At 42.0% G+C, this 25119-nt stretch overlaps 1 protein-coding gene across 1 annotated transcript in view; it reads right to left on the reverse strand.

Annotated features, from left to right (window-relative positions):
• LOC145390374 (corticotropin-releasing factor receptor 1-like) overlaps positions 1–25119 on the reverse strand; it is a 427528-nt gene that overhangs the window by 30710 nt on the left and 371699 nt on the right. The window contains exon 6 of the mRNA XM_080265322.1: positions 8857–9013. Coding sequence (XP_080121448.1) covers positions 8857–9013 — 157 coding nt within the window. The remainder of the gene's footprint in view (positions 1–8856; positions 9014–25119) is intronic.

The raw sequence follows: 25119 nt of genomic DNA on the forward strand, positions 1-25119 counted from the left end.
TAACTACAGTTCTGCATACATGGGTGGCCTTGTATGCTGGAACACTCAACAGTTTCACCTCATGGACATTTCCAACAGTAATGGCAAGTCGTTCTTCAAAGGTCTGTGGGTTGGTGAGGGATGTTAACAGTTTCGAGTCCCAGTTAAATGTAGTATGCCTTGGGGAAACCCACTCTTCTTGAACAGATCTTGCTATGGCCTTTCCAACTTCACGCCGAGCTCTGTCCACTGTGGCATATAACAAAGCCTTCTTTTCAGCACCACCACCTGCTTCCTAAATGATGGCCTTTGTAAAGGCAGCTTGCTCTATAAGGGTTATATGCAATCTGCTCGTTAGTGACACAAGTCTTAGTCGTTTCAATATGTCATGGGGTATAAATATACTTGCTCCTGTGCGCAACCTCATGTAAAGTTTTGATGATGGTTTCTCTGGAAAAGTTTCAGCATCTTCATCTGATTCATTTTCACTACCAGTAATACACTCATGGTGTAATCGTCTGAGATGCCATCTTTGCTTCTTTCTCTGAATTCTCTCGTCTTCTATTTTCAGCTTCAATACACAGTTGTCTGTGTTGAGCAATGCCAGCTAATACTTTGTTTTGACGTCCAAATGAGGCTTTACTTTCAGTTTTCATAGACTGCAGACATTTTAGATATTCTGGATCTTTAATAATGTTTCTGCGTTGGCTGGCCATATTGAAAAAGCTTTTGCAAGTTTTTGTTCCATTTCTTAGACCCTCTTGTGTGTTGTTGGATTGGAACGCCGGTTTTGGGGTAAAATTCGAACTTTGCATTCTCATTTAAAAGTCTAATGATTTTCTCCACTGCTTTTCTTTCTGAGATCAAGGGGGTATGTGCCTTATAACAGAAAACAGATACTTTTTGCAGAACCAACTTTTCTGCCTCCAACGAGACAGCAGTTCTGGTGCCCCTTCTTGTATGTACTACATGAGGCATCGTTGACCTTGTCCACATGTTGGAAGCCTTGGTCCAGTAATTTCAGAGGACATTTTAGTAATTCCTGCCTCAAGCCCCAAAACAGTTTACTGTGTGCGTGTTGCTGGGGGTTCTGCTTTATTTGAGGTGGAAGGTTGCACATTATCTTCCATAATGTAGACCGTAAAGTACTGTGACAGTGGTCTAGTGCAGCAGAGGTAGAAAGCACTTCTATTTTCACTTTATCAGACTGACTTTGCCAGGTAAGTGTTTCAGCAACAAACATTTCTTTACCAAAGCAAGAACATTCTTTCTACTGGGAGTTCTCAGTAAAGGTTTTACACAATAGTTATAAGAATTTATTTATCTATCTATCTATAGCCCGACGCTCTAATCCCGCAAAGGGTGGCCGCAGACAAAATGCCCCCAAGTCACTCTGTCACCCACCATTTGACTGCCCTCCCCCCAACTCACCCCCCCCTCCCTCATATACCTCTCAACTCCATCCCTCTACCTCATCCTCGGTCTACCTCTCCCTCTCCCTCCCTCCACCTCACCTACATACACCCTCTTAGTCAGTCTTTCATTCTCCATTCTCTTCACATGTCCAAACACCTCAGTGTATTTCTCCTAATCTTCTCAACCACATCCACATCCACCCCACAGCGTTCCTTCACTTCCTCATTCGTCAACCTGTCCCTCCACGTCACTCCACTTGCTCCTCTCAAGTAACTCATTTCCACTGCTCTCACTCTTGACTTGTTCCCCTCTTGCAAGGTCCATGCCTCACTTCCATACGTCAGGGTAGGGATCACAATACTATCACGCAGTGACTTCTTAACTTCCATACTCACCTCCCTATTTCTCATCACTGCTTTCAGTGTACCAACAACCTTCCTTCCCTGCTGTACCCTTTCACGCACTTCATCCCCCAAAGTTCCATCCTTACTCATCACACTACCCAAGTACTTGAATGCACTCACATTCTCCATATCCTCACCATCCAACCTCACTGCACACTCTGTGACTTCATTCCTCTCAAACACCATAACTTTACTTTTGTTTACATTAACTTTCAGATTCCTCCTCCTACACACTGTCCCAAATTCATTCACCAAACCTTGCAACTCCCATTCATCTTCACTCAACAGTACCGTATCATCAGCAAACAGCAACACCGGAAGCTTTCAAATCTCACCCTCATTCATTAGAGCCACCCCCACATCCACTGCCCTACCCTGCACCTCCTTTACAACCCCATCCATGTATATATTAAACAGCCATGGAGACATCACACAACCCTGTTTCAGTCCCACACTGAGATCAAAGAACTCACTCAGCTCACCATCCACTCGCACCGTAACCCTAGCTCCCTCGTACATACTCTTCACAGCACTCAACAATTTTCCCTCCACTCCATATATTCTTAATACCTTCCACATACCTTGCCTATCTATTCTGTCATAAGCTTTCTCCAAGTCCATGAAGGCAGCATACATTTTCCTTCCCTTCTCTAGATACTTCTCCACTAAACATCTTAGAACAAATATCTGATCTACACACACTTTTCCCTTCCTAAATCCCCCTTATACAAGGATATAAAAAGTAATGAACAGGACAAAACTGTGGAAAAGATGTTAAAAGTAACAAAATTATAGGTCTCAGTATGTCGATGGTGGATGCTTTTCATTATTTCAATACTCATAAAAATTTTCTTTGGCATTTTTCAATCACTGGAACATTTTTAACTTAGGGAAAGCCCAGATTTAGTTCATGAGGGTAGATGATGCAACCTACTAGTGGGACGCTGTCTTCTGCGGGGACGCAGCTGCTCCCTACACCATTATTAAAGAAAAGGAAATGACTCTCCGACGGTCATTCACTTCTACCCCATACTTGCCAGAGACATTGGGAGCAATCTCTGGCTTCAAATACTGTACTGTACAGTACATTCGCATATTACAGGCAATATTACAGGCACAAATCGATTACGTGGATCTGCCCAATTAAATTCTCGCAGAGATTGGATCAGCACCATATGCACTAATTTACAAATATCAGACAGCACTATTGCACACGAGATATGTGAGAGTGCAAAGACATTTACAAACACTCCTGTCACACAAAACACAACCCCCCCCCCCTCCTCCTCTTACTCACACAACCACTGCCACCACAACTCAACCCCTGTTTGCAGACACTACAAATGCAACACGTATATGGACACTGTCTCGAACACGCAAACAATACATACTACAAACTAGATAGCGCTCAGAGAGCTCATACCTCCGCCAATGTCATTGCCATTAAAAAGGATCCGGATACGGATCCGTGGATTTAAGATCCTGATCCGGATCTTTCCCAGAATCTAATCAAATCTATCTTGGTCCATGGTTCACTCTTCCACAAAATTTCATTGAAATTCATTGAGAACTTTTGGAAATATTGCTCGGCATACTCCGGAAGCGGATCCGACCCAAAATTTAATTATTTCTTCTTTGGCCCATGGCCCACCCTTCCACAAATTTGCATAATCCGTTCATAACTTTTTGAGTTATCCCGCATCTGGATTCGTGGATAAAGGATCCGGATCTGCCCCCAAATTTAATCATTCGATCCACCTTTCTACAAAATTTCATTGAAAATCTCTGAGATCTTTTAGAGATATTGTTCTGTCTACTCCGGATCCGAATCCGGATCCGTCCCCAAATTGAGTAATATATTTTTTTTGGCCGACGGCCCACCCGTCCACAAAATTTCATCAAAATCCATTCATAACTTTTTGAGTAATCCTGCTAACAGACAGACAAACAAACAAACAAACAAACCAAAGCCGGCAAAAATGTAACCTCCATAGTGGAGGTAATAAATGTCCGTGGTCTGCACACCAGAACATCGCAGACTGAAGACTTTCATCACAAACACAACATACAAATCGCAGTCACACAAAACACAAAGGTAAAAACGGACACACAAAGCTCCACACATCAGTCACTACTCACACATACATACAGACAGAACTTATGGCCATAGAGAATACCTCATTCTCATCACACACATTCATCCTTTACAGACACACAACACAATCACTCATCCAGGGTAGCACCACATTAAAAATAGTCACCAGGTGTCAACTCTGGATACAAGCAAGAAATAAACAGTTTTTAAATTTTCATTCCTCCTGCCACCTCACTGGCCATTCCAGTACAGTACAACCCTCAGCTGTTCCATCTAACACAGGCATCTAATTCTGTAATTAAAAGTAAAAATACTGACTGGTATGAACAGTCAAAATAATCGCTGAGGCCTCAGCACTGCATCACAGCTCAACAACATGTACATGTACAACTGACAGTATATGAACCTCGGGCAGCATCAATGTGTAGCAGACATTTAGTGCTTGGTACAATTGACAGCTCTGACATTATCACATATTTGCTGGTGGCACTGACTTGAATGAACGGAGGTGTCAAATACTAGTCCAAATGAATAAGTAACTGTGACGCACGAATGTCAGAAATTGTAGTTAGACCTCCACCTCACACAAGCACTGTCCCAGGTTCATGTGTGTCCAAATGTACATTCTCGATGCCACCCCCCAATACACCTACATCCCATGCCAAGGACACCATTGCCCCTCCTTCCAGACATCACATTCTGTTCACTCATACTTTCACTCACCATCGGCTTTTGAACAGAACCCAAACTCTCTTTAGATACTTGTCATTTTCACCACAGGAATGCAGTTAACACCAGAGCAGCCACGCATCATTTACAGAAACTAGAGAGCATTAAAATTAAGGCATACCTCTGACTGCACCAATAAATTTCTGATTTAGTGCTCTATTTCCTCTTTCCAAGTAGACATACATATGCAGTCTCACATAGTAGTTTCAATAGTCCTACTCTACCCTATTACTCGAATCAGAGTGCGCATACCTCCACCAGCGCTAATACTCGTAGAATTTATGACTTCCTGTATGAGGATGGAGATCCACTGCAAAATCTAATTCAGGTTTCCGAAAACAACACTTTGAAATATCTTGTACACAAAGAGAAAAGCAAGTAAACATGATAGGAATACCTAGCTCCAACAAAGAAGACTGGAAAAAACTCACGAAAGAAACAGAACAACAATTCAGCACCCTAGACACACCATCATCAGCACTGAGATGCAAATTACAAAATTTAAAAACATCCTACTTACCACAGACATCCATTACATTGAAGAACGCAACACAAAACCCAACGACCCAAGGTTTTTTTCACCGGTGAGTGGCCGCCTCTTAAAACAATGCTCTTCACTCAAACATAATGCTCCCCCCCCCTCTCTGTCTGTCTGTCTGTGTCTGTCTGTCTGTCTGTCTGTCTGTCTCTCTCTCTCTCTCTCTCTCTCTCTCTCTCTCTCTCTCTCTCTCTCACACACACACACACACACACACACACACACACACACACACACACACACACACACACACACACACATACACACACACTCACACACTCGCAAGATAACGCAACCGTTCTCTTGTAATTAGATAGTAAAACTAATATCAAATGCACCACAAAGAAAAAAAAAAACTGGACAGCCACTGAAACAACTCTCTGCGGCTTCACAAACCACCCTCGACTATACAACACGCTAAATCATAAACAAGCACCTATAAAACCCACGGCACCATCACCTCCAATACCCAGCAAACTCCTTTTCACACAGAACAAGCAAACATACTCGTGAGCCACCATGCAATTGTGAGTCATGTTCAGCACTCACAGAGTCTGAAAAAATCGACCTTTTTTTTTGCAAAGGCAGTCCTTTTCCTACAGACCTTAATGTAACTCCTTTTACTCTAGAACTGTCACGCATCATTATTATGGATTGAAAGAACTCTGCAAGCAGACGCTGGGATGATATAAACACACCTACACTGAAACTTTTAGTACCAGACGGCATCCAGGCCCTCACAAACATCTGCAAATACTCATACACACATGGTAGCATTTCCAGACTTAGAAAATATGGAACAGTCTTCACTGCTATTAAACCAAACAAGGATCCAACACGCCTTTCTTCTTACATGCCAGTAATATTGCACTGTACGGCATCCTTGATGAACGAATACCTAATTCTTAACAAAATCACATCTCCTGTTCCCCTTGCTTTTTCACAACACAGCATAGAGCACTATGCTAAACAAACACTTTATTAACCAACTTCACACAACATGCATTTGATAGCATTAACTCTGCATGACCAACACAACGTACACTTCGTATAACAATAGACATTAGAAAGCCTGTGATGCCATCCCCTGATACAAAGTAATTCCCCTACCCTCCCCCCCAAAAAAAAAATCTGCAACACAAACGTAGAGAAGAACACAAAACGCTGACTTGCAACAACTGATCTGGTATACAAGCACATGTCACACTCAAGGGCAGGTCATCACGAAAACAAGTAATTCCGAATGGAGTTCAACAAGGAATGTTCTTTGACCCACACCTTTTGATCTATACATGCCTGATTATTACCATGGCCAACCGTCCAACAACATGATTCATACTCAGATGACATTACCAAATTAACCAAAAATCACATCCCTGACACAGCTTACAGACTGAATGCAAGAAGACTACTTCAACACACTTTCGACATGAGTTTAGGACAACAGGCTGATGATCGATCCAGCTAAATCCACCACCACACTACATTACTACAGCAGCAGTAATGAGCATATGTACACGCCAAACATTACATTTATCAGTGTACCAGTGACACGCACACACACTCCACTAATATCCTTGGAGTGACATCTGACGCTAAACTCACCTTCACGGACCGGATGCAAGACATCAAGAGCCGGTGCACCCCCAGACTCATCGCACTCTGAGCAATTACTAGGGCAAACTTTCGACAGGAAAATTAAACACACTCCCTATCTAACAAACAATAGCAATGAAATATATATATATATATATATGACGCTAAACTCACCTTCACGGACCGGATGCAAGACATCAAGAGCCGGTGCACCCCCAGACTCATCGCACTCTGAGCAATTACTAGGGCAAACTTTCGACAGGAAAATTAAACACACTCCCTATCTAACAAACAATAGCAATGAAATATATATATATATATATATATATATATATATATATATATATATATATATATATATATATATATATATGACTTTCGCTTTAAAACTAAAATCCTTACTGTGAAAGAATACTTTGACATTAGAGGCACGCAGTTCTACTTGTCTTTCTGCGCTAACACATAATAACCTTGTCATTATATGAAGGAGCCACACAACTGATCATGGCACATAAAAAAAGTCACCACGCGAACACTGCCAAACTGTTTTCAGCAACATCTCATCTCCAGATAATCTAATATTCAAAATGAAGAAACATCTATATACAGTACTCACTTCGTGTACAGGACAATACAGCACCTCGATCAGAACGCAATGATAATGTCTTCCTTCTCGTTAAACTCCTGTCAAAGATAGTTCTATCTAAATAGATAAATTTGACTGAGCTAAATTAGCTAGGGTCGATCAGGACATCACCCAGCCCTCCTTCGTTACCATCACTGATCGGGGTTGCGTAGAACAAGCACACACAGAATAACCTACATAACAGAGCACTGCACAGCACATGCCATACCATGAGGCAGACTCAACGTCAGCAGTGTACGGAAGCTATGGGGCAGTTGTTTACCCGTGTTGATGGGTTTGCTGGGGCTTGTAGACAAGGACTGACCAAAGACAAGAACAAAATCCACAATATACCATTATCATTCTTCACCACCATTACCACTTTCAAGTACCATTATCAGTCTCCATTACCATTTCCACACTATACTACCATTATCATTCTCCATCATCACTACCTCAATCTCCACTTTTATGGTAATAAACTACACAAGCATTTATCATGCATCACCATAAAAATAAACATTCTAATGTATTTAGTCGTAATTACTACCAGTACCAGTGGCACACCACCTTGAAAATTACTATACATCGACAAAACATACAATAAATCATTTTATGGTAATCACCATCATCACCATTATCATCATCATCATCAACATCATCATCATCATCATCATCATCATCATCATCATCATCATCCTACTCCTTTTTTCAAATCTATGAAAAGAGGATGAGGTACGTACTCGTACATACATGTATGTACAGTACCTGGATATGCAGTCAGAATCCTAACCCTGCCAATGCTGTATCATAACGTTATTGCATCATACCCATAACCTACTTACATCACTCATATGACATTTCGCAAACTTAACCTTGGCCAACCAAACTGCAAGACACACTATTTATCTTTATTGTAAGGGGAATGAAGACACTACCCTATAAAACACAGTAAAATCCCCACTACCAAACCCTATTAAAAAGTCATCAACGGCTATCATCCCTTGGTTCTCGCTCTCTCTCTCTCTCTCTCTCTCTCTCTCTCTCTCTCTCTCTCTCTCTCTCTCTCTCTCTCTCTCTCCCAATGTGATTTTTTCGTTTTACTGGAATGCAGGAGTTCGTATTAATATCCTGTCGCGACACAAAAGCTGTTTGTTGACTCCCTCTACGTTAGAATGGAGTAAAAACAAAAGACAAAAACTAGCAAGAGTTCTTCAGGTGATGCACAAAAGCTCATACAAACAACCCAATATTTCTTTTTCGAGAAGATCTTCCACCATATTTGCTGAAGTACTGTGTGGGACACGGAGGGGCAGGGGTGGGATCTTGGAGCCAAACATTTGGGAGGGGAATCTAAAGATGGCGAACAGACCCTCTACTAACATATTCATGCGTGGTCTCCTTTTCAGTTTACCTCTCTCTCTCTCTCTCTCTCTCTCTCTCTCTCTCTCTCTCTCTCTCTCTCAACACGTACCCCAGCCGATAGTGTAGTATAAAGGAAATGGTGCGCCTGAGTCGAACACATGGGAGGTGAGTCTGGAGTGGAGAAAGAGTCCCTCCACAAACATCCAGTTGATGGATGCCATCTGCGCATACATCCTCACTGCCAGCAGAGTCTTGCACACCCAGTCCTGTGGGAGGAGGGACTGAAATGATACACAGGAATACATGTATACATTGAAACATACATACACATACAAACATTCAGTAGATCGATGCCATCTGAGCTCTCACCCTCACTATTAGCATAAGTTTGCTCAGTGTTTATATTCGGTTCCAGCATTTTCTCAGGTTTAAAGCACAGTCCAAAGCGTATTTACCAGGTTTTGTTTGGTGTTTGTTGATATCACTTATAGTTTGTGCGTGATGCTCCGGACAACGGCTCTTTTGCAATCGACATTTCCTGGTTATTTCCTTTTTTTTGGGGGGAGGGGGGAGGCGGTTTGCAACACTCCATAATGAACATTAATAACTATATATATATATATATATATATATATATATATATATATATATATATATATATATAATCTTTCGACGGCAACACGATTGCTTTAACATAGAAACAGACGCCTGGTTATGAAATATTTTTGACACTGAAGCTAATGGAAGTTAAAACTCTTCATACAACATTTCTACTAATGGCGCTTGGCTGTAGCCGATACGCCAGGGGAGAGGGAAGGTGAGTCGAATAGCGTCAAAGGGAAAGGAAGTGAAGAAAGAATAATAACCATCTCCTCTTGAATATACACGTACATTCAGCGGGGGTGACAAGTGCATGCGTGGTATTAAGTGGAGCTTCTTGTGCGAAAACAAGTCCAGTACTTATGAATTCTGGCTTTTCTGTTTCCATTTGTCTTTTACCTAGCTTTGATGGCTTGATGCAGAATGTACCCCGCTCCCACTCTCGGATTTCAACCATGATTTTAATGGCTGAACATCTTATCCTTCAGTTCTTTCTCTCACCCCCACTTTCCTCCGCTGACTCAGCACTGGGTAAAACATGCATATAACAACTCTCTACCCTTCTCCATGTACTTGAGAGGGAGCTTTCACGTGGTGACACTGACGTAGCAGGGCTACCCGATTATAAATCCATCCCGCTACTCCCATTAGCAACTTCAGCCTGCAGTCCACAGGTTTTACGCGTACATCCAAATGAGCCTGGGGTCACACCAATACCAAAAACAAAAACTCTCCTCCTAGTCTGGTAACAGTTTTATTTACTCTTATGGTTCTGACAGTGACGAGAACTGCCTCATTAGTTATTCTCCGTAGCTTAATGGCAATGTGTCTGAGTGGCTGTGGTGTGTTTGGGTGGCTGTGGTGTGTCTGTGTGTTTGGGTGGCTGTGGTGTGTCTGTGTGTTTGGGTGGCTGTGGTGTGTCTGTGTGTTTGGGTGGCAGTGGTGTGTCTGTGTGTTTGGGTGGCTGTGGTGTTCTGTGTGTTTGGGTGGCCGTGGTGTGTCTGTGTGTTTGGGTGGCTGTGGTGTGTCTGTGTGTTTGGGTGGCTGTGGTGTGTCTGTGTGTATGGGTGGCTGTGGTGTGTCTGTGTGTTTGGGTGGCTGTGGTGTGTCTGTGTGTTTGGGTGGCTGTGGTGTGTCTGTGTGTTTGGGTGGCCGTGGTGTGTCTGTGTGTATGGGTGGCCGCGGTGTGTCTGTGTGTTTGGGTGGCTGTGGTGTGTCTGTATGTTTGGGTGGCTGTGGTGTGTCTGTGTGTATGGGTGGCTGTGGTGTGTCTGTGTGTTTGGGTGGCTGTGGTGTGTCTGTGTGTTTGGGTGGCTGTGGTGTGTCTGTGTGTTTGGGTGGCCGTGGTGTGTCTGTGTGTATGGGTGGCTGTGGTGTGTCTGTGTGTTTGGGTGGCTGTGGTGTGTCTGTGTGTTTCGGTGGCTGTGGTGTGTCTGTGTCTTTGGGTGGCTGTGGTGTGTCTGTGTGTTTGGGTGCCTGTGGTGTGAATGCACGTTTCTACGGTTGTGGTATGGCTGTGCACTTCTGTGGCTGTGGTGAGGCTGTGCATTTGAGTGGCTGAAGTGTGGTTGTGTGTTTGCGTAGCAATAGTGCGGCTATTTATTTACTTGGCTGTGGCGTATCTGGTTGCTTGTGACGAGGCTACCATGCTGGCAAGGAGTTGGTAGGTGACATCAATGTGACCACAGTGCAGCCAGAGTACTTATAAGTATATGCATTTGTAATAACAGTTCTTCTAGCGTCTTTCAGGTACTGAGAGTCATTTAATACTACTCAGGAAATATGGTTATAATTTTCTCCAACTTTATCTCTTCTCATGCTGCTCGTAGCTTCTTCCTCTCCATCCATCCACTCAGTATTCCTTACAATTAATGTTCCTTTCTCTCTATCCGTACTCTGCTTTTGATACCTCGCTACTTATGTATTTTTGTACAACATACGGATCTCTTTCTCCGTTCTCCGAATTCGTCAGTTTACTTTGTCCCTCCCTTCAGTATCTCCTATTTCAGACCTATCCTTATAAGAGTTCCCCCTTCCTTACTTCATCTTCCCCTGTTTTCTTTTCCTTCGTTCACCACCTCACAAACTTATTTTTACATTTTCTCGCTTCAAACTTTACCTTAAACTACACTCTGATTCAATAATTTTCCTTCCTACTCTCTCTCTCTCTCTCTCTCTCTCTCTCTCTCTCTCACCACTTTATCCTTTCATACTCCATCCTCTCAATCTGTTCCATATATTTCTCCCTCGTCCCACTCTCCTTTGGTCCTGTTTCCTGTCCTTTTATCCTTCTTCTTGCACACGACACGTTTTCCTATCCATCTCGATTGTATCGTGGTTTTCTGCTGCCTTCTTACTGTCTCTTCAACATAATTTCTTTATCCCCATGTCACTTCTCTCCTCCGTCATCCCTCCCTATCCCCTCCACTTCACCTTTCCTCCTCCTCCTCCTTATCCTCCGGTTCATTTCTCTTTCTCTTCTTCCTGTCACTGCCTCCCTCCATATCTACATGCCTTCTAGTCGGCTCCTCGTCTTTATTTTTTCTTTCTCCTCCTCCCTCGCTCTATCTTTTTTTCGCTCTTATCGCTCTTCTCTCACCAAATCACAGTTGTTTTCCTTCTACTTTTTATTATCCTATCCATTCTATATCTCTCCTCCTTCTTGTTCTATTACCTCTCCTCCTTCCTTACTTATTGTCCCTACCCTCCAGCCTCCTCCCTCCCAATAACTCGCCTCCACTCAGTTCAATAATTTTCCCTTCCTTTATTTCTTCACATTACGTCATTTCCCATTGATTTTTGTCGCACCTGAAGGGCGGCCACATTTAGTCAGTGCTTGTCCCTGCTTCACTCCCTCTCTCACTCACTCATCAAGTTACTGTACCTTCCTGAGGAATAGGTCCAGGCCTTTAGGAGGAATGTTAGGAAAATAATATTTTGCACAGTGGAAAGATCTTCCCCAGGTCCACGTTTCAGGCAGGGTGGGACCCTTGAAGTCCCCCTCCCAAGGGATACGGCGGTCTGCGGGTGTACCACCCAAGACCATTTGGCATGGTCATTAATTTTTTTTACCTAGGAAAACGAATTATTGAACAATGGTAGACCTTTAGTTGGACCAGCTTATAAGCATGATGGGACGCCTGACAGGGCGGCAGTAGCTAGTCTTGGCCAAATTCTTCATGCATAGCCAGTGACTGAAGGGAGTGGAGGGGCGATAATGAGAGGGAGCATGTTGGACGTTGGGCACGAGGAAAAAAAAAATAGATGTAGTACAAAAAAAGAAACAGTAGAGGTATATAGTGTAAAGGATAATAAAGACTTGAAAGAGGAGCGGTGCTATTTGTTGTGCAAAAGGGTACAGTGTGGTGGGATGAAACGGTTGAAAGAGCAGTGGAAGGAAAGAGGAAGAAGTGGTTCGAGTGGATGCAGGAAAGGGACTCAAATGGAAGAAGAGGGTAAACTGAGAGGAAGAAGAAAGAAAAGAGATTAGTAAAGACCAAACAGAAGGAGGTCAATGAAGATCTTGGTAGAAAATTTAATGCAAGTACTCTGAAGATAGAAAACTGTTCTGGATAGAGGTAGGAAAATGTGTAAGTGAAAGTGAGAAGACGCATAACAGAGTAAGGATTGAAAGGTGAATCATACTAACGAGTTGAAATGAAGTAAGATGCAGATGAAGAGTATTTCGAAAAACTAAGAATGGTGAGAACAGAGCAGCTGTAAGCATGGCTGGTTTTAGTGAGATGCAGAGAAGGAATGTAGTGCCAGGAATCACAGTATTGGAAAAAGTGCAGAATGCTGTGAACCGGCAAAAGACGGGAGATCAGTGCAGGCTGATGAGGTGTATGCAGAGATAATTAAGTGTTGTGGAGAGAGCGGAATGAAAAGTTAGTTTGATATACATTATATTATAAGGCATGGATGAGTTACTCTGTATAACCAGAGTGGGAAATGAAAAAGAAGACAGTTGTCCTGTACAAGAATAATGGCGGGTGAAGTGAGTGTAAAAATTATAGTGACATAAGTCTCTTGAGTGTTATAGGAAAGGTATATAGAAGAATTTAATAAACAGTATAAGGGATATAATCAGAATGCCTGATGAATAACGAACAGGGTGGCTTTCGGAGCTGTTGGGTATGTTACAGAGAGGGATTATGGAAGGCTCTGCATAATCATGTGTGGATGGTAAGCTGCTGAGAGTCATGAAGAGCTCTTACGACAGTAGTGACTTGTGCCGAAGGGAAAATGAGCTTATAGCTGAATGGTTCATGATCATTTTCGAGTGAGATAAAGGTTTGTGATGTCCCCATAGTTGTTCAATATACACTGTACATGAATGGTGCTATGAGAGAGGTAAAACACAATCAATGGAGAGACAATGGCGTTGGTAGAGAATAGGGAAAGATGGAGCTTTTCAATTATGGTGTGCAACTGACGCAGAGCTGCTTGCGAACCAGAGCTTGGTACACTGGTGCAGAGTTCTGTAGATGTCTGTGAGCATCGTGCCTCGAATGTAAACACTGATAAGACTAAAGTGCTGGATGTTGAGGGAGGTCACTGCGAGTAAGACGTAATGGTGAATACAGATTGGAATTTGCGAGAGAGAGAGAGAGAGAGAGAGAGAGAGAGAGAGAGAGAGAGATCATTATACAAGAGTACCGTGACAGAAATGATGGGTAAATGTACGAAAGAAGTGGAATTAACGTCGAACAGAAAAGGAAAATGCCTGGAGCTTTGAAGGTCTTGAAAAGTACCAGATGTCTGAGTGTGTTAGCTGTGGGAAGCTTGCATGAAGGAATTTTAGTGCCTGCTTAAACATACGGGTGTGAGATAAGGTGTTGAAAGAAAGTGAAATATCAAAAGTAAGAGCAGCGGATATGAGAGTATTGAGTAATTTGTGTGAGGTGCCAAGAGTCGATAGGATAAGGAATAATGTGATTCAAGAAACCTGCATATTAAGGAAATCTGTGGACATCAGAGTTGAAGACAGTGTCTTTAGATGGGATGGGCATGTGGAGAGATGGGGAGTGAATTGCGGCGAAGAAGGGTATATCTGAGCGAATCTGAAAGTGGGAGGAAACGTTGTGGCCCTAGATGAAGATGGATGGGTATGGTAATTGAGTGTGTGAGAAAGAGGCATAGAAGCTAAAGAGGCTAGGGAACTAGCAAGCGATCCAAGTGGCTGGATGAATTTTGTCCAGAGAAGTGTACGATCAGAGTTTGGGACCCTTTTTCACCCTGACAGTCGTCGAACTGATTCTTGTCTGATAGGTAAGTGTGATGCTATGTACTTAATTTTTTTTTTTTTTTTTTATAAGGTGGAGCCAGGATTCTGGAGGCCAAGGTAGAAGTATGGCTTACTCATATGGTCACAGTATCTGATTATTTTTATTTCCTGGCCATTTGGATCCTACTTCTCCCCACCTTGGGATGGGAAAGAAAGTTTGGATGATGATAATGATAATGATTATGATGACTCATGTTAGCCACGGCCATATTCTGGGAAGGGTAGAACTACCGAGAGTTGCTCCTCACATGGGAGGGGGCTACCTCCGAGGTAGCCATTATGAACGAAATTTTGCGTACAGAAATGAATTTTCCACAACCAGGTTTTAGGAAGTCTAGATCCCCTGATGACCACTCACCACATGCAGTAAGGGGAGAGGGCAGACTCGAGATGGGACAGTGCAATTATTTTACCTAGGAACATGGAATTTTACAAAATATATATATATATATATATATATATCTCTATATATATCTATATATATATATATATATATATATATATATATATATATATATATATATATATATATATATATATATATATATATATATATATATTGGGACCACATTTTAAGCACGGTAAACTCTTCAAAGATCACCTCCTACGGGTGTGTGGGGCGGCCCTCTGAGGTCCTGGCCAAAGTCTTTCTGCACAGCCCTGGTTATAACTTAGAAGTACAACATTTTGCATAAAGGTTGACGTCCACCCAAGCCACGTTTTAGCTATGACAGAACCTCCAGTGGCCACTCTCGCGGGGGCGAAAAGTCCCCGGACGGACAAAGACATAGTTCTTATGCAGACACATAAAATTTTGCACAGCAGCAGACTATCAAAGGCGTCCTTTGTCATGTTTCCACATCTCTCTTCTTCTCTCAACGTCCCTTTTCCCCCTCTTCATATCCTACAATTACTTCTCTATTGCTGTTAAGATGACCTTCCTCCATTACTTTTCTTCATATTGGCCACATCCTCCCTCCCTACTTTTTTCCCCTTCGCCTTCCTCTATAATTTTCTTCCTTCTCCTTATCAACTTTTTTCCCACTTCCTTTCCAGCCTATTTTTCTCATTTTCTCATCCCCCCCTATTAAGGTCAGGCTCCTCCCTATTTAGCTATCTTCCTTCCCCCTCTCTCCACCTCTGTTCCTTCCCTAGTAGCCTCTAAATTTATCCCTTCTCCTCCCTGCGTATTTCCTTCCCTTACAATATGCCTGCCTTCTCTATTCCCTCTTTCCATTTTGACCTAGCTTCTTGTCTACTTAATTAATTCTTTCTCTCTTTTTGCTACCTTTCCTTCCATTCTCTCTCTTTTGGTCCCATACCTTGACCTCCCGATTTTCCAGTGTTCTCTCAGCCTTCCTACTTTTCCCTCGTCGCTTCCCTCCTTTTGATTCTTCTCTTCCATTCTTCCCTTCATTCCCACATAATATTTTCTGTCCTTTCTGCCCTTCTGTCTCAAAATTAAACCTCACCTAGGTTCAAGCAAAGGCAAAAAAGCTGCAAATCTGGTGAATCGCCTTCCAGAATTTGTCAGTGTGATTCAGAGGCAGTGGGTGATGGATGTGTCGAGATAGGCGTGAGTCGGGTGCAGTATATCTGGTTGGAGTGAAACCCTTGGGAGATGGGAAAGAACCAGAAAGACAGGGAGTGAACAGGAGAGAATGGAGAGAATGGGACATAGACAAAGAAAAGATGTATCCCTTGTATATATATATATATATATATATATATATATATACGCACACACACACACACACACACACTAGCAGAGGTACCAGGAGTTGCCCGGCCAAAAAAAAGGGAAACACTCTAATTCTATCTGTTCCAGTTCAGTTTTTCTATCTACTCCAGAAAGACTCTGTACTCTTATGCCTTTGAAGAGGGATTATAAGAGATTCAGGTACTTTCTATTTCAGCTTTCGCACGCTAACCGACAGTATTTGTGCGCACTTGTTTTCTGTTACCAGTGACCTCAACTGACCTTGGAGATCAACCTAACATAGCCCATGTTCGATCTGGATGTCATGTGTGTCTCCATGCCAAAAATTGGGCTGCGGGGTGAAGTCGTTCGAGAGTGTATTACCAGTGGCCTCAAATGTCCTCGGAGGTCAGCCTCAGGTAGCCTAGGTCCAAATTAGATGTCATGTGAGTCTCCATGCCCAAAATTGGGCTACAGGGGTACCCAGCGTTGCCCGGGCAAAGAAAAAAAAAAAACATTCTATAGGTGATCTCAAATGACCCAGATCTGAATTTTGATCCCCTTAATCCACCTCGTCCCGTCGACGTATGGGTACATTGCAACATTTTGCATTTGCCAGTCCCGACGATGTACTGGTACGTCGTGCAATTGCAAGGTCCCTAATTTGCACAGTTTTCAATTTCCGCGCGTGATTTTTCGTACGTATACACGGGACACCTTCCTCTATTCCTCTACAAGATGCCAAGCAGGGACAATGCCTTACACTTCATAACCTCCCCCCTCCCCTCTCATGCCATTGTCTTGGCAATTCACTTGTTACCAGTGACCTGGCCTGTAAAGACATTCAGGGCCAGAGTGATTCCCCAATCGATGACAATGTGGAGGACAAAGTTTACATAGCATTAGAGGAAGAAACAGTCAGAAATAATGATCAGGTAATGTGGCAAAAGAAGATCAGGTATGGTGATGAGTTAGTGAGTGAAACAATGCTTATAATACCTATATTACTGTTTCCAAACCAATATACTCTCGTACTACATATAAATTCGTACCAAGTAAATAAATAAATATCGTTTATGAGTGGTGTGAAATAGTTACCCTCCCATAGAACTCGTTTTCTTTGGTGCCAGCCTGTTAGAAAACCCAGTCAGGTAAGGAGGTACTGGTACCTGGATCGAGTATTTTAAACCTCAGGTGAGCGATTTCTCTACGAATTTTCGATGTTTCTGACCAAAAGCGGAGGTTTTAGCTAAAAAAAAAAAAAAAATCGAAAATACCTTGGGATTGGGGGGTGTCAGAGGTTCGAAATAGCTTGGGACGTGACGGGTCAAATCTCTCCATGGGTTACCCTTATTTAGAATATATGTGGGTCTGGGGGTCTCTGGCCCTTGGTTTGGGCGTGACTGAGGGACAAACAAACAAAGCTGCTCTTTTTTATATAATTATAGACCAGCAGTGGTATCCGGCGTTGCCGGGCCAAAAAGGCAAACACTCTAATCCTATTTGTTCTAGTTCAGTCTTTCCTTCTACTCCAGAAAGACCATGTACCACTTATGTTTTTGAAGAGGGATTAGAAGAGGTCCAGGAACGTTTTGTTTCAGCTTCCATGCAGTAACGCACAGTATTTGGGCGCACTTGTATACAATAACCAGTGACTCAAATGACCTTTGACCAGTGACCCTGAAATGGCTTCGGAGGTCAACCTTACACACCTATGTCCGAACTGGAGGTCATGTGAGTCTCCATGCCAAAAATTGTGTTGCAAGGGTACCCGGCGTTCCCCGGGCCAAAAAAAAAAAAAAAGAACACTACCGGTGACCTCAAATGACCCAGATCTGAATTTTGACCCCCTAAAACCATCCTTGGGGCACCCTGATTCAGAATATATATGGGTCTGGGGGTCTCTGGCCCTTGGTTTGGACGTTACTGAAGGACAAACAAACAAACAATGCGACTCAGAGAGAGAGAGAGAGAGAGAGAGAGAATTTAAATCTCCTCAAAAGTTAGAACTAGTTTGAATTAGTCAGAATCACAAGCCAGATTTGTTGTATAATACAAGTAAAATTTCCTTGGCAGAACTAATTCCATCAAACGAGGGTAGAACAATCTAGGTTAAACCGAGTTTAAGCTAAACAGCTAAGTGAAAACTAGAGTCAACGACTGCTTTTTTAAGGAGAAATAGATATTTACTGACCAGACACGGTGTTCTTTTTCCGTAGATAAACTGTGATTATCTTTTTTTACTTGATAAGCGAAAGATTGTGAACAAGAAGTGGTGCTAAGGCACAGCAAACCAGTCCCTGGCAGTCATTTTAATGCTGAGGTATAAACTCCACAGGGAAGTTGGTCAAAATTGTTATATATCAAATTTTGAGTTATTCGGGTGAAAACTGAAGATTTTATGCCCATTTGAAACTTCAGGCTTGACCCATTTGGCATTGACCCTCTTGCCGCTAACAGGGGGGTGACCTCCTGATGTAATGAGGCATGTTATAGGATGCAGATTTGAAAGATGCACCTTTAGCTTTTGGTTTCATATCGATATGACGGATCTGAAAGGAGTTATGGCGAATTTTTTTTTTCTTGCATTTTTTGGGCCTACAGCCAGTTCCGTGGCCCAAAATTTAATCAGGTGATCAGAAGGTCATAGCTCATCATCGCTGTAATTTTAGCCAAAATCGATCCAGTAGTTTAACGTAAGGTTGTTAACAGACAAACAAAAAAACAGAGACAAACCGAGTGAAAACAATACCCGTCCCCATGCCTCTCGGAGGGGGGGGGGAGGCGGGTAATTAATCCATCACGATCTGGTGTGTGTCTTGCCTATTGCGGTATATGATAACTGAAGTAGAAGCCATTAACATTAACAAAGAGCCGGGTCATAAGTGTTTACATTTGGTTCGTCGACTTCGCTACCTGAGGACCTGGGTATTCGTATTAATTATGTGAGATGACTTGATCTCTGCCAAACAAATTATTAGAACAGAAGGATAACTTTGTATTCTGGACTCCAGTGTCAAGATAATTAACAAAGCAGCAACCTTCACCTCACCTGACCAACCATCTTAAGGTGGAAAAGAAAGTGGGGAGTCTTCTTTTTTTTTTTCCCCATAAACACCATACGAGAGCAAACCATCCCATCACAACACACACGAAATAGATATGTTATACTTACCCAAGAGGTGAAACTGCACAATTGAAAGGTACTATTCGGAACGGAAGACATCAGCAGTTTAATGTTACTAAAACTGTTAGTGTTTATTCAGAAGGTGCTAAAAGTAACTGAGATGAATTTCGTTACTTCTTGTTTGGCCCTGATATATTTTTCCCTGAATTCCTGTGTTGATTTGCTAAGCCTAGTTTCCTCATACAATCTATTGTTGCAGGGACAGAGAGAGAAAGAGAGAGAGAGAGAGAGAGAAATTACACGGACAAGAAATGCCTCAAAAGTTATGGCGATCCATACCAACAAAGTATCATGAATGAAGTTGCCAAATACACACTAGAACTCTAATAATGAAAAAAAAAAAAAAAAAAAGCAGGAAAGATGAATTTCTCCATCTTTCTCCTCCGTTCATTTTACAAGCAAAGGCAAATGCACCTTGTCCGAGAGAAAATGGTCAGGCCAGGAAACTGTACAGGAAAGGAGGCAACATTCATTGCATCACTAAGGTCTAACAACGCGTTACCTCACTCAGCTTTGAACTGATCTGTCAAGGAACTGTCAACTACTGTTGCTGTTAGGGTGTTAACTAATTTCAGGTATTCCAGATATTGTGCTTGATGAAACTCCTTAATGAATCACTGTGGAAATACATAAGTAAGGCTTCCATCCATGAGGCCTCGTTGAATTGTTATGTTATCCAAAATGTGCTGGTTGTCGATATTTTCAAATCCATGAAGGATTTTGAAAACCTCTATCAACTTTTCATGCAAACACTTACCTCTGACAAAAAGAGACCCAGTACTTGTAGCGTTCTCTGGCATCTCATACATTTGAGAGATGGAATAAGTTTAGCAGCAAGTACCTGGACTCCCAAAGCTCCCAGTATGTTACTCCTAAGACCAAAATTTTACAGTATATTCCTGATGTTGCCATACAGAATGATAATGCAGAGAACAAAATATCTCCTTGCATCCTTATCTTCACCTTCATTTATCCTGAGAGCCTCTAGGGTTTCTACATCACTACTACTTCACTACTTCAGTATTGGCTAATGACCATCGCAATCTATAACATAAGGACTAAGAGAACGGAAGCTGGCCTGTTAGTATGCCTGAAGAGCTGTCCACTCTCAGATTGGATATCATCGGACTTAGTGAAATTAGGAGATTAGGCGAAGAGCAAAGAGTACTAAAAAGTGGGCCTATGTTATATCACAAAGTAACATGAAAAAGCATGGAGTAGAGTTCCTAGTTAACAAACATTTTGAGAAGTAAACTGCAGAATTACGTTGTATAATAGAAAGAAGAGCTATGGCCCACATTAAAATTCAGTTAGAGATGCAGTTTCAAGGAAATTCAAGTAAATGTGCCAACAAGCAGTTATAGCGATGTATACAGTCAGCTATTGACAAAGGGAAGGCTCACAATACTGCGATCATGGGCAATTTCATTGCTAAGGAAGGAAAAGAGTTAGCAGGAGACACTTCAGTTCAGAATCATTTTGTAGAATCAAAAAAGAGGCCAAGCTCTAGAAGAATTTTCAGAATTTCGATTATTGAAAATCATGAATACCTTCTTTGAGAACATTTAGGATATCGACTTGAAATACTCCAGATGACGTTAAGAATTAGACTGATTTCATACTTACAAATCGGCATGTTATGAAAAATGTAACAGTCGTCAATAAAGTAAGTGTTGGTAGCAATCTCTGAATGATTAAATATGAACTGAGTAATAATTTCAGAAAAGAACGGAATATCCTCAAATGAATGGTGATTTCTAACTTACTAACTTGCATAAAAGGGAAGAGGAATTTTGCATCAGCATCCATAACAGGTATTCAATCAACAACAATGAAGAATGCCTTGGTGTTGAACAAATAAATGAAAACTTCAAGAATCTAAAGGAAGTAGCACCTGAAATCCCAGGGGTTAACGTAATGATAGCAAAGAGGAGACTAGGCACGGGGAAAAGACTTATGTATGCATTAACCCGCGGCGTCCCGTCGATGTTCTTTAACGTCCACACGTTTTGTCACTGCCAATCCCGTCAACGTACATAAACACGAATCAATTGCAAGGTCCCTAATTTGCACAATTTTCAATTTTCGCGAGTGATTTTTGGTACATATACATGTGACACCTTCCTCTACAAGATGGCCGACAGGGACAATGCCTTATCTAGCATGACCTCCTCCCCCCCCCTGCATGCCATTATCTCAGCAATTCACCTGTTATCAGTGACCTGGCCAGTAAAGCCATGTCATGCCACAGTACGAAATTCAGGGCCAGAGTGATTCCCCAATCAATGACAATGTGGAGGACAAACTTTACATAGCATTAGAGGAAGAAACAGTCAGAAATGATGATCAGGTAATGTGGCAAAAAAAGGTCAGGTATGGTGATGAGTTAGTGAGTGAAACAATGCTTATAATGCCTATATTACTGCTTGAAAACCAATATACTCTCCTACTACATATAAATTCGTACCAAGTAAATAAATAAATACCGTTTATGAGTGGTGTGAAATAGTTATCCTCCAATAGAACTCGTTTTCTTTGGTGCCTGCCTGTTAGAAAACCCTGTAAGGTAAGGAGGTACTCCTACCTGTATCGAGTATTTTAAACCTCAGGTGAGTGATTTCTCTATGATTTTTCAATGTTTCTCACCAAAAGTGGAGGTTTGAGCCAAAAAAAAAAAAAAAATCCAAAAATGGCTGGGATTGGGGGGAGTCAGTGGTGGAAAAGTGGTCGGGATGGGGCGGGTTAAAGAAACCATGGTGAAATAACACATAATAGAGTGGAAAATATGAATGAGGAGGAAGAATTCCATGGGCATCTTTACAACTGACGCCAGACCACACGTTGAAGGAAACCAATTATCTACAGAAATTCAATCCATAACTATAGGAAAGACAGAAACAGTTATAAAAATTATGAAAAGAGGAAGGTCATCGTTCAAAGACATCATGTATCATGGTAGATAAAACCAGAGATGCAGAATAAGGATCCCCTGGAAAAACTATTAAGTGTCTTTGGCGAAATGTTTCAGAGAAGGAAGAGTCCCAACAGCTGAAAAAATGAAGCAATAATTTGATTATATAAGAGACAAGATATAAGAACCCAAGATGAAGTTTTAGAAATAGTTAAACAATGTGTATAATCAGACAGCTTTTACAGACTAACACGCCATTCGAACCTGAAATAAGTAGCTGTATAGAACTGTGTTGGAGTTCATTTGGTAGAAAAAGTAGCATATTAAAGGGCACTTTATCAATGTGTTTAAAGCAAAAAGGTTTTAATAAATGTCTGCTCTCCGTAATGACATACAGCTCAGAGATATTACAATGACTGAGTTTCTGGAATGAAAGCTGAGAAGCGTCGAGCAAGGCATGAAAAGATCAGTGCTACATATCACTTATTTTGATAAATGCGTTCTTCCCGTAGTGACATACAGCTGAGAGATATGACAATAATTGAGTCTCTGGAAAGAAAGTTGAGAAGTGCCCAGACAGGTATGAAAAAATCGATGATATGAATCACTTTAAGTGACAGGAATGAATGAGCTTGGATTAACCACCATATATTGGGCAATATTTAACGAAGTCGTCACCTCACTATGGGTAATTTCTTGGAAACTGCAGAAAATTACTTGTTATCAACCCTTAATTTCTTGGAAACTACAGCACTTAGGGAAACAAATTAACAACCATTTTACTCACCAACTCTTCTGCTTGAGGAATGAAGTATTCCCAGGTCTGTAGGTCATTGCTGATGTGCAATGACTTGATGAAAAAAATTATTTTTCCTGTGAGAGCAGCGTGTTCATGAGTCTGCCCGTGGCGCCAACTATGGCTTTGCTCTCAGCGTGATAACTTACTCCACTACTAGATATACTAAACACAGTTGCATCCAAGGGCACTATCAGTGAGCCTTTTCTTAGCCCCTAAGGTACTAATAGGGTTGATCAATCCTTTTCCAGAATTTCGCTAGATGCCTAATATGATCGATAGAGAAGCCTTTGTAAAAAACTGCTGACTGCTGACGATAGTCCACATGCAATAACATGTATTTGAGGAATGTAGGATTGTGACGTATATCGATGCATATCAATGAGAACTAAGTCCTGAGTAGGGAGGGGGGAGGATCAGGGCCCCTACCCATGGTGAGGGGGGGTGATTCCCCAACCGCTCTCTTGCCACCTTTCTCTACGCCAATACGTTTGTTCCCTCTCCACCTCCCTCGCCTCTGACCACCATCTGTTCCCCTTCTCCCACTCTCCCTCTCCCCCACCATCCTCCATCATGCCACCAAGGCTTCCCCCCCTTTCCCCCATCCCCTGGGGAGGGTTATATTCCTCCTACCAACCCTCCACTCCCCTGTACTCCCTGTCTGACTTTCCTCTTTGTCTTGTGGTGTCTGTCTTCCACCTCTATACCCCCGTACCAGCCCTCCAGGCTTCTCCCTACCACATCCCCATCCACACCCCTATAGTATGCCGTCCACTTACTTCTCCTCCCCCCCCTCCCGCTTGGAGTATTACACATCATTATTACCATTCATGTCGCGTGTTTTCATTCAGTACTAGATTATTGTTTGTGTAACTGCATACACCGATGCACGAAACATATAATGTGTGTTTTTTCATGTTTTTTATGAATTTCCATGTTTTTTGCATGTCTTTTTTTTTTTAGGGAAATGCGTGTTACTGGCACAATTATGTACAGTTACCTCCACTTCTAACGAGTACAGCGGGTGGTGTGTTTGGCGAATGTGGCACCACTGTGTTTGTTTACATCGTAGTAATAGCTAGTGAATGGGCAGACCGGCCTGAGCTTCCCCTCCACTACAGTGTCTAGTATCCAGAGAAACAATGTTCTGTCAAGTCATACTCTGTCTGCAAGTCCAAGTGTTTGCCACATATGTATAGTGGAAGGTAGAGAGAAAAACAAATAGTAATGCCATTGGATCCCATTGTTTCTCTGACAGGAGATGACTGTGAGGCGAGGTGGAACGGAGGAGAGGGGGACAGGTAGTGGGGGAGCATGAATCGAAACTTTGTCGTGTTTCATTTAGAATGATGAAGGGTATTATTATACAGATGTTCTGAGGTGATCTGTAAGTCCACATGCAATAACATGTATTTGATGAATGTAGGAGTCTTAATGTTCGTCATACAATGTGGTGAACAACTGTAGTTGAGCAAAAATATTAAAAGGTATGATATCCGGTGTCTCGAAAAGTGGTTCACCTGAGTCTAGTGAGTATGCGACTCAACTGCTGTAACATTTTTGTGGCTGAACCAGGGTAGCCATAAATTCATGATTATGCTTGTGACACAACGGTCATGCCATGTTGTGCATCATCCAGTCCATTTTATTGTAAGGAAAGACAGTCATTATGTTCTCAAACCATGGTATAAATAGATGTCATGTTGCATAGGATTATACCTACTTTGAGTGTTGGACAGCTATTGGATTGTTGTGCAAAAATGTTGTGCAGTCACCATACTGATGGATTGTTGTTGTTGTAATATTTTCCCCACAACTCTGGTGGGGAACGGGCAAACAAAGAGCCCGTCAGGGAGAAGCAGAAACAAGCTCACCAATAAGAGCATGGCGGG

This window comes from Coenobita brevimanus, chromosome 14 (genome assembly GCF_032717465.1).
Source record: "Coenobita brevimanus isolate Jiangsu-jjx chromosome 14, ASM3271746v2, whole genome shotgun sequence".
Taxonomy (NCBI): domain Eukaryota; kingdom Metazoa; phylum Arthropoda; class Malacostraca; order Decapoda; family Coenobitidae; genus Coenobita; species Coenobita brevimanus.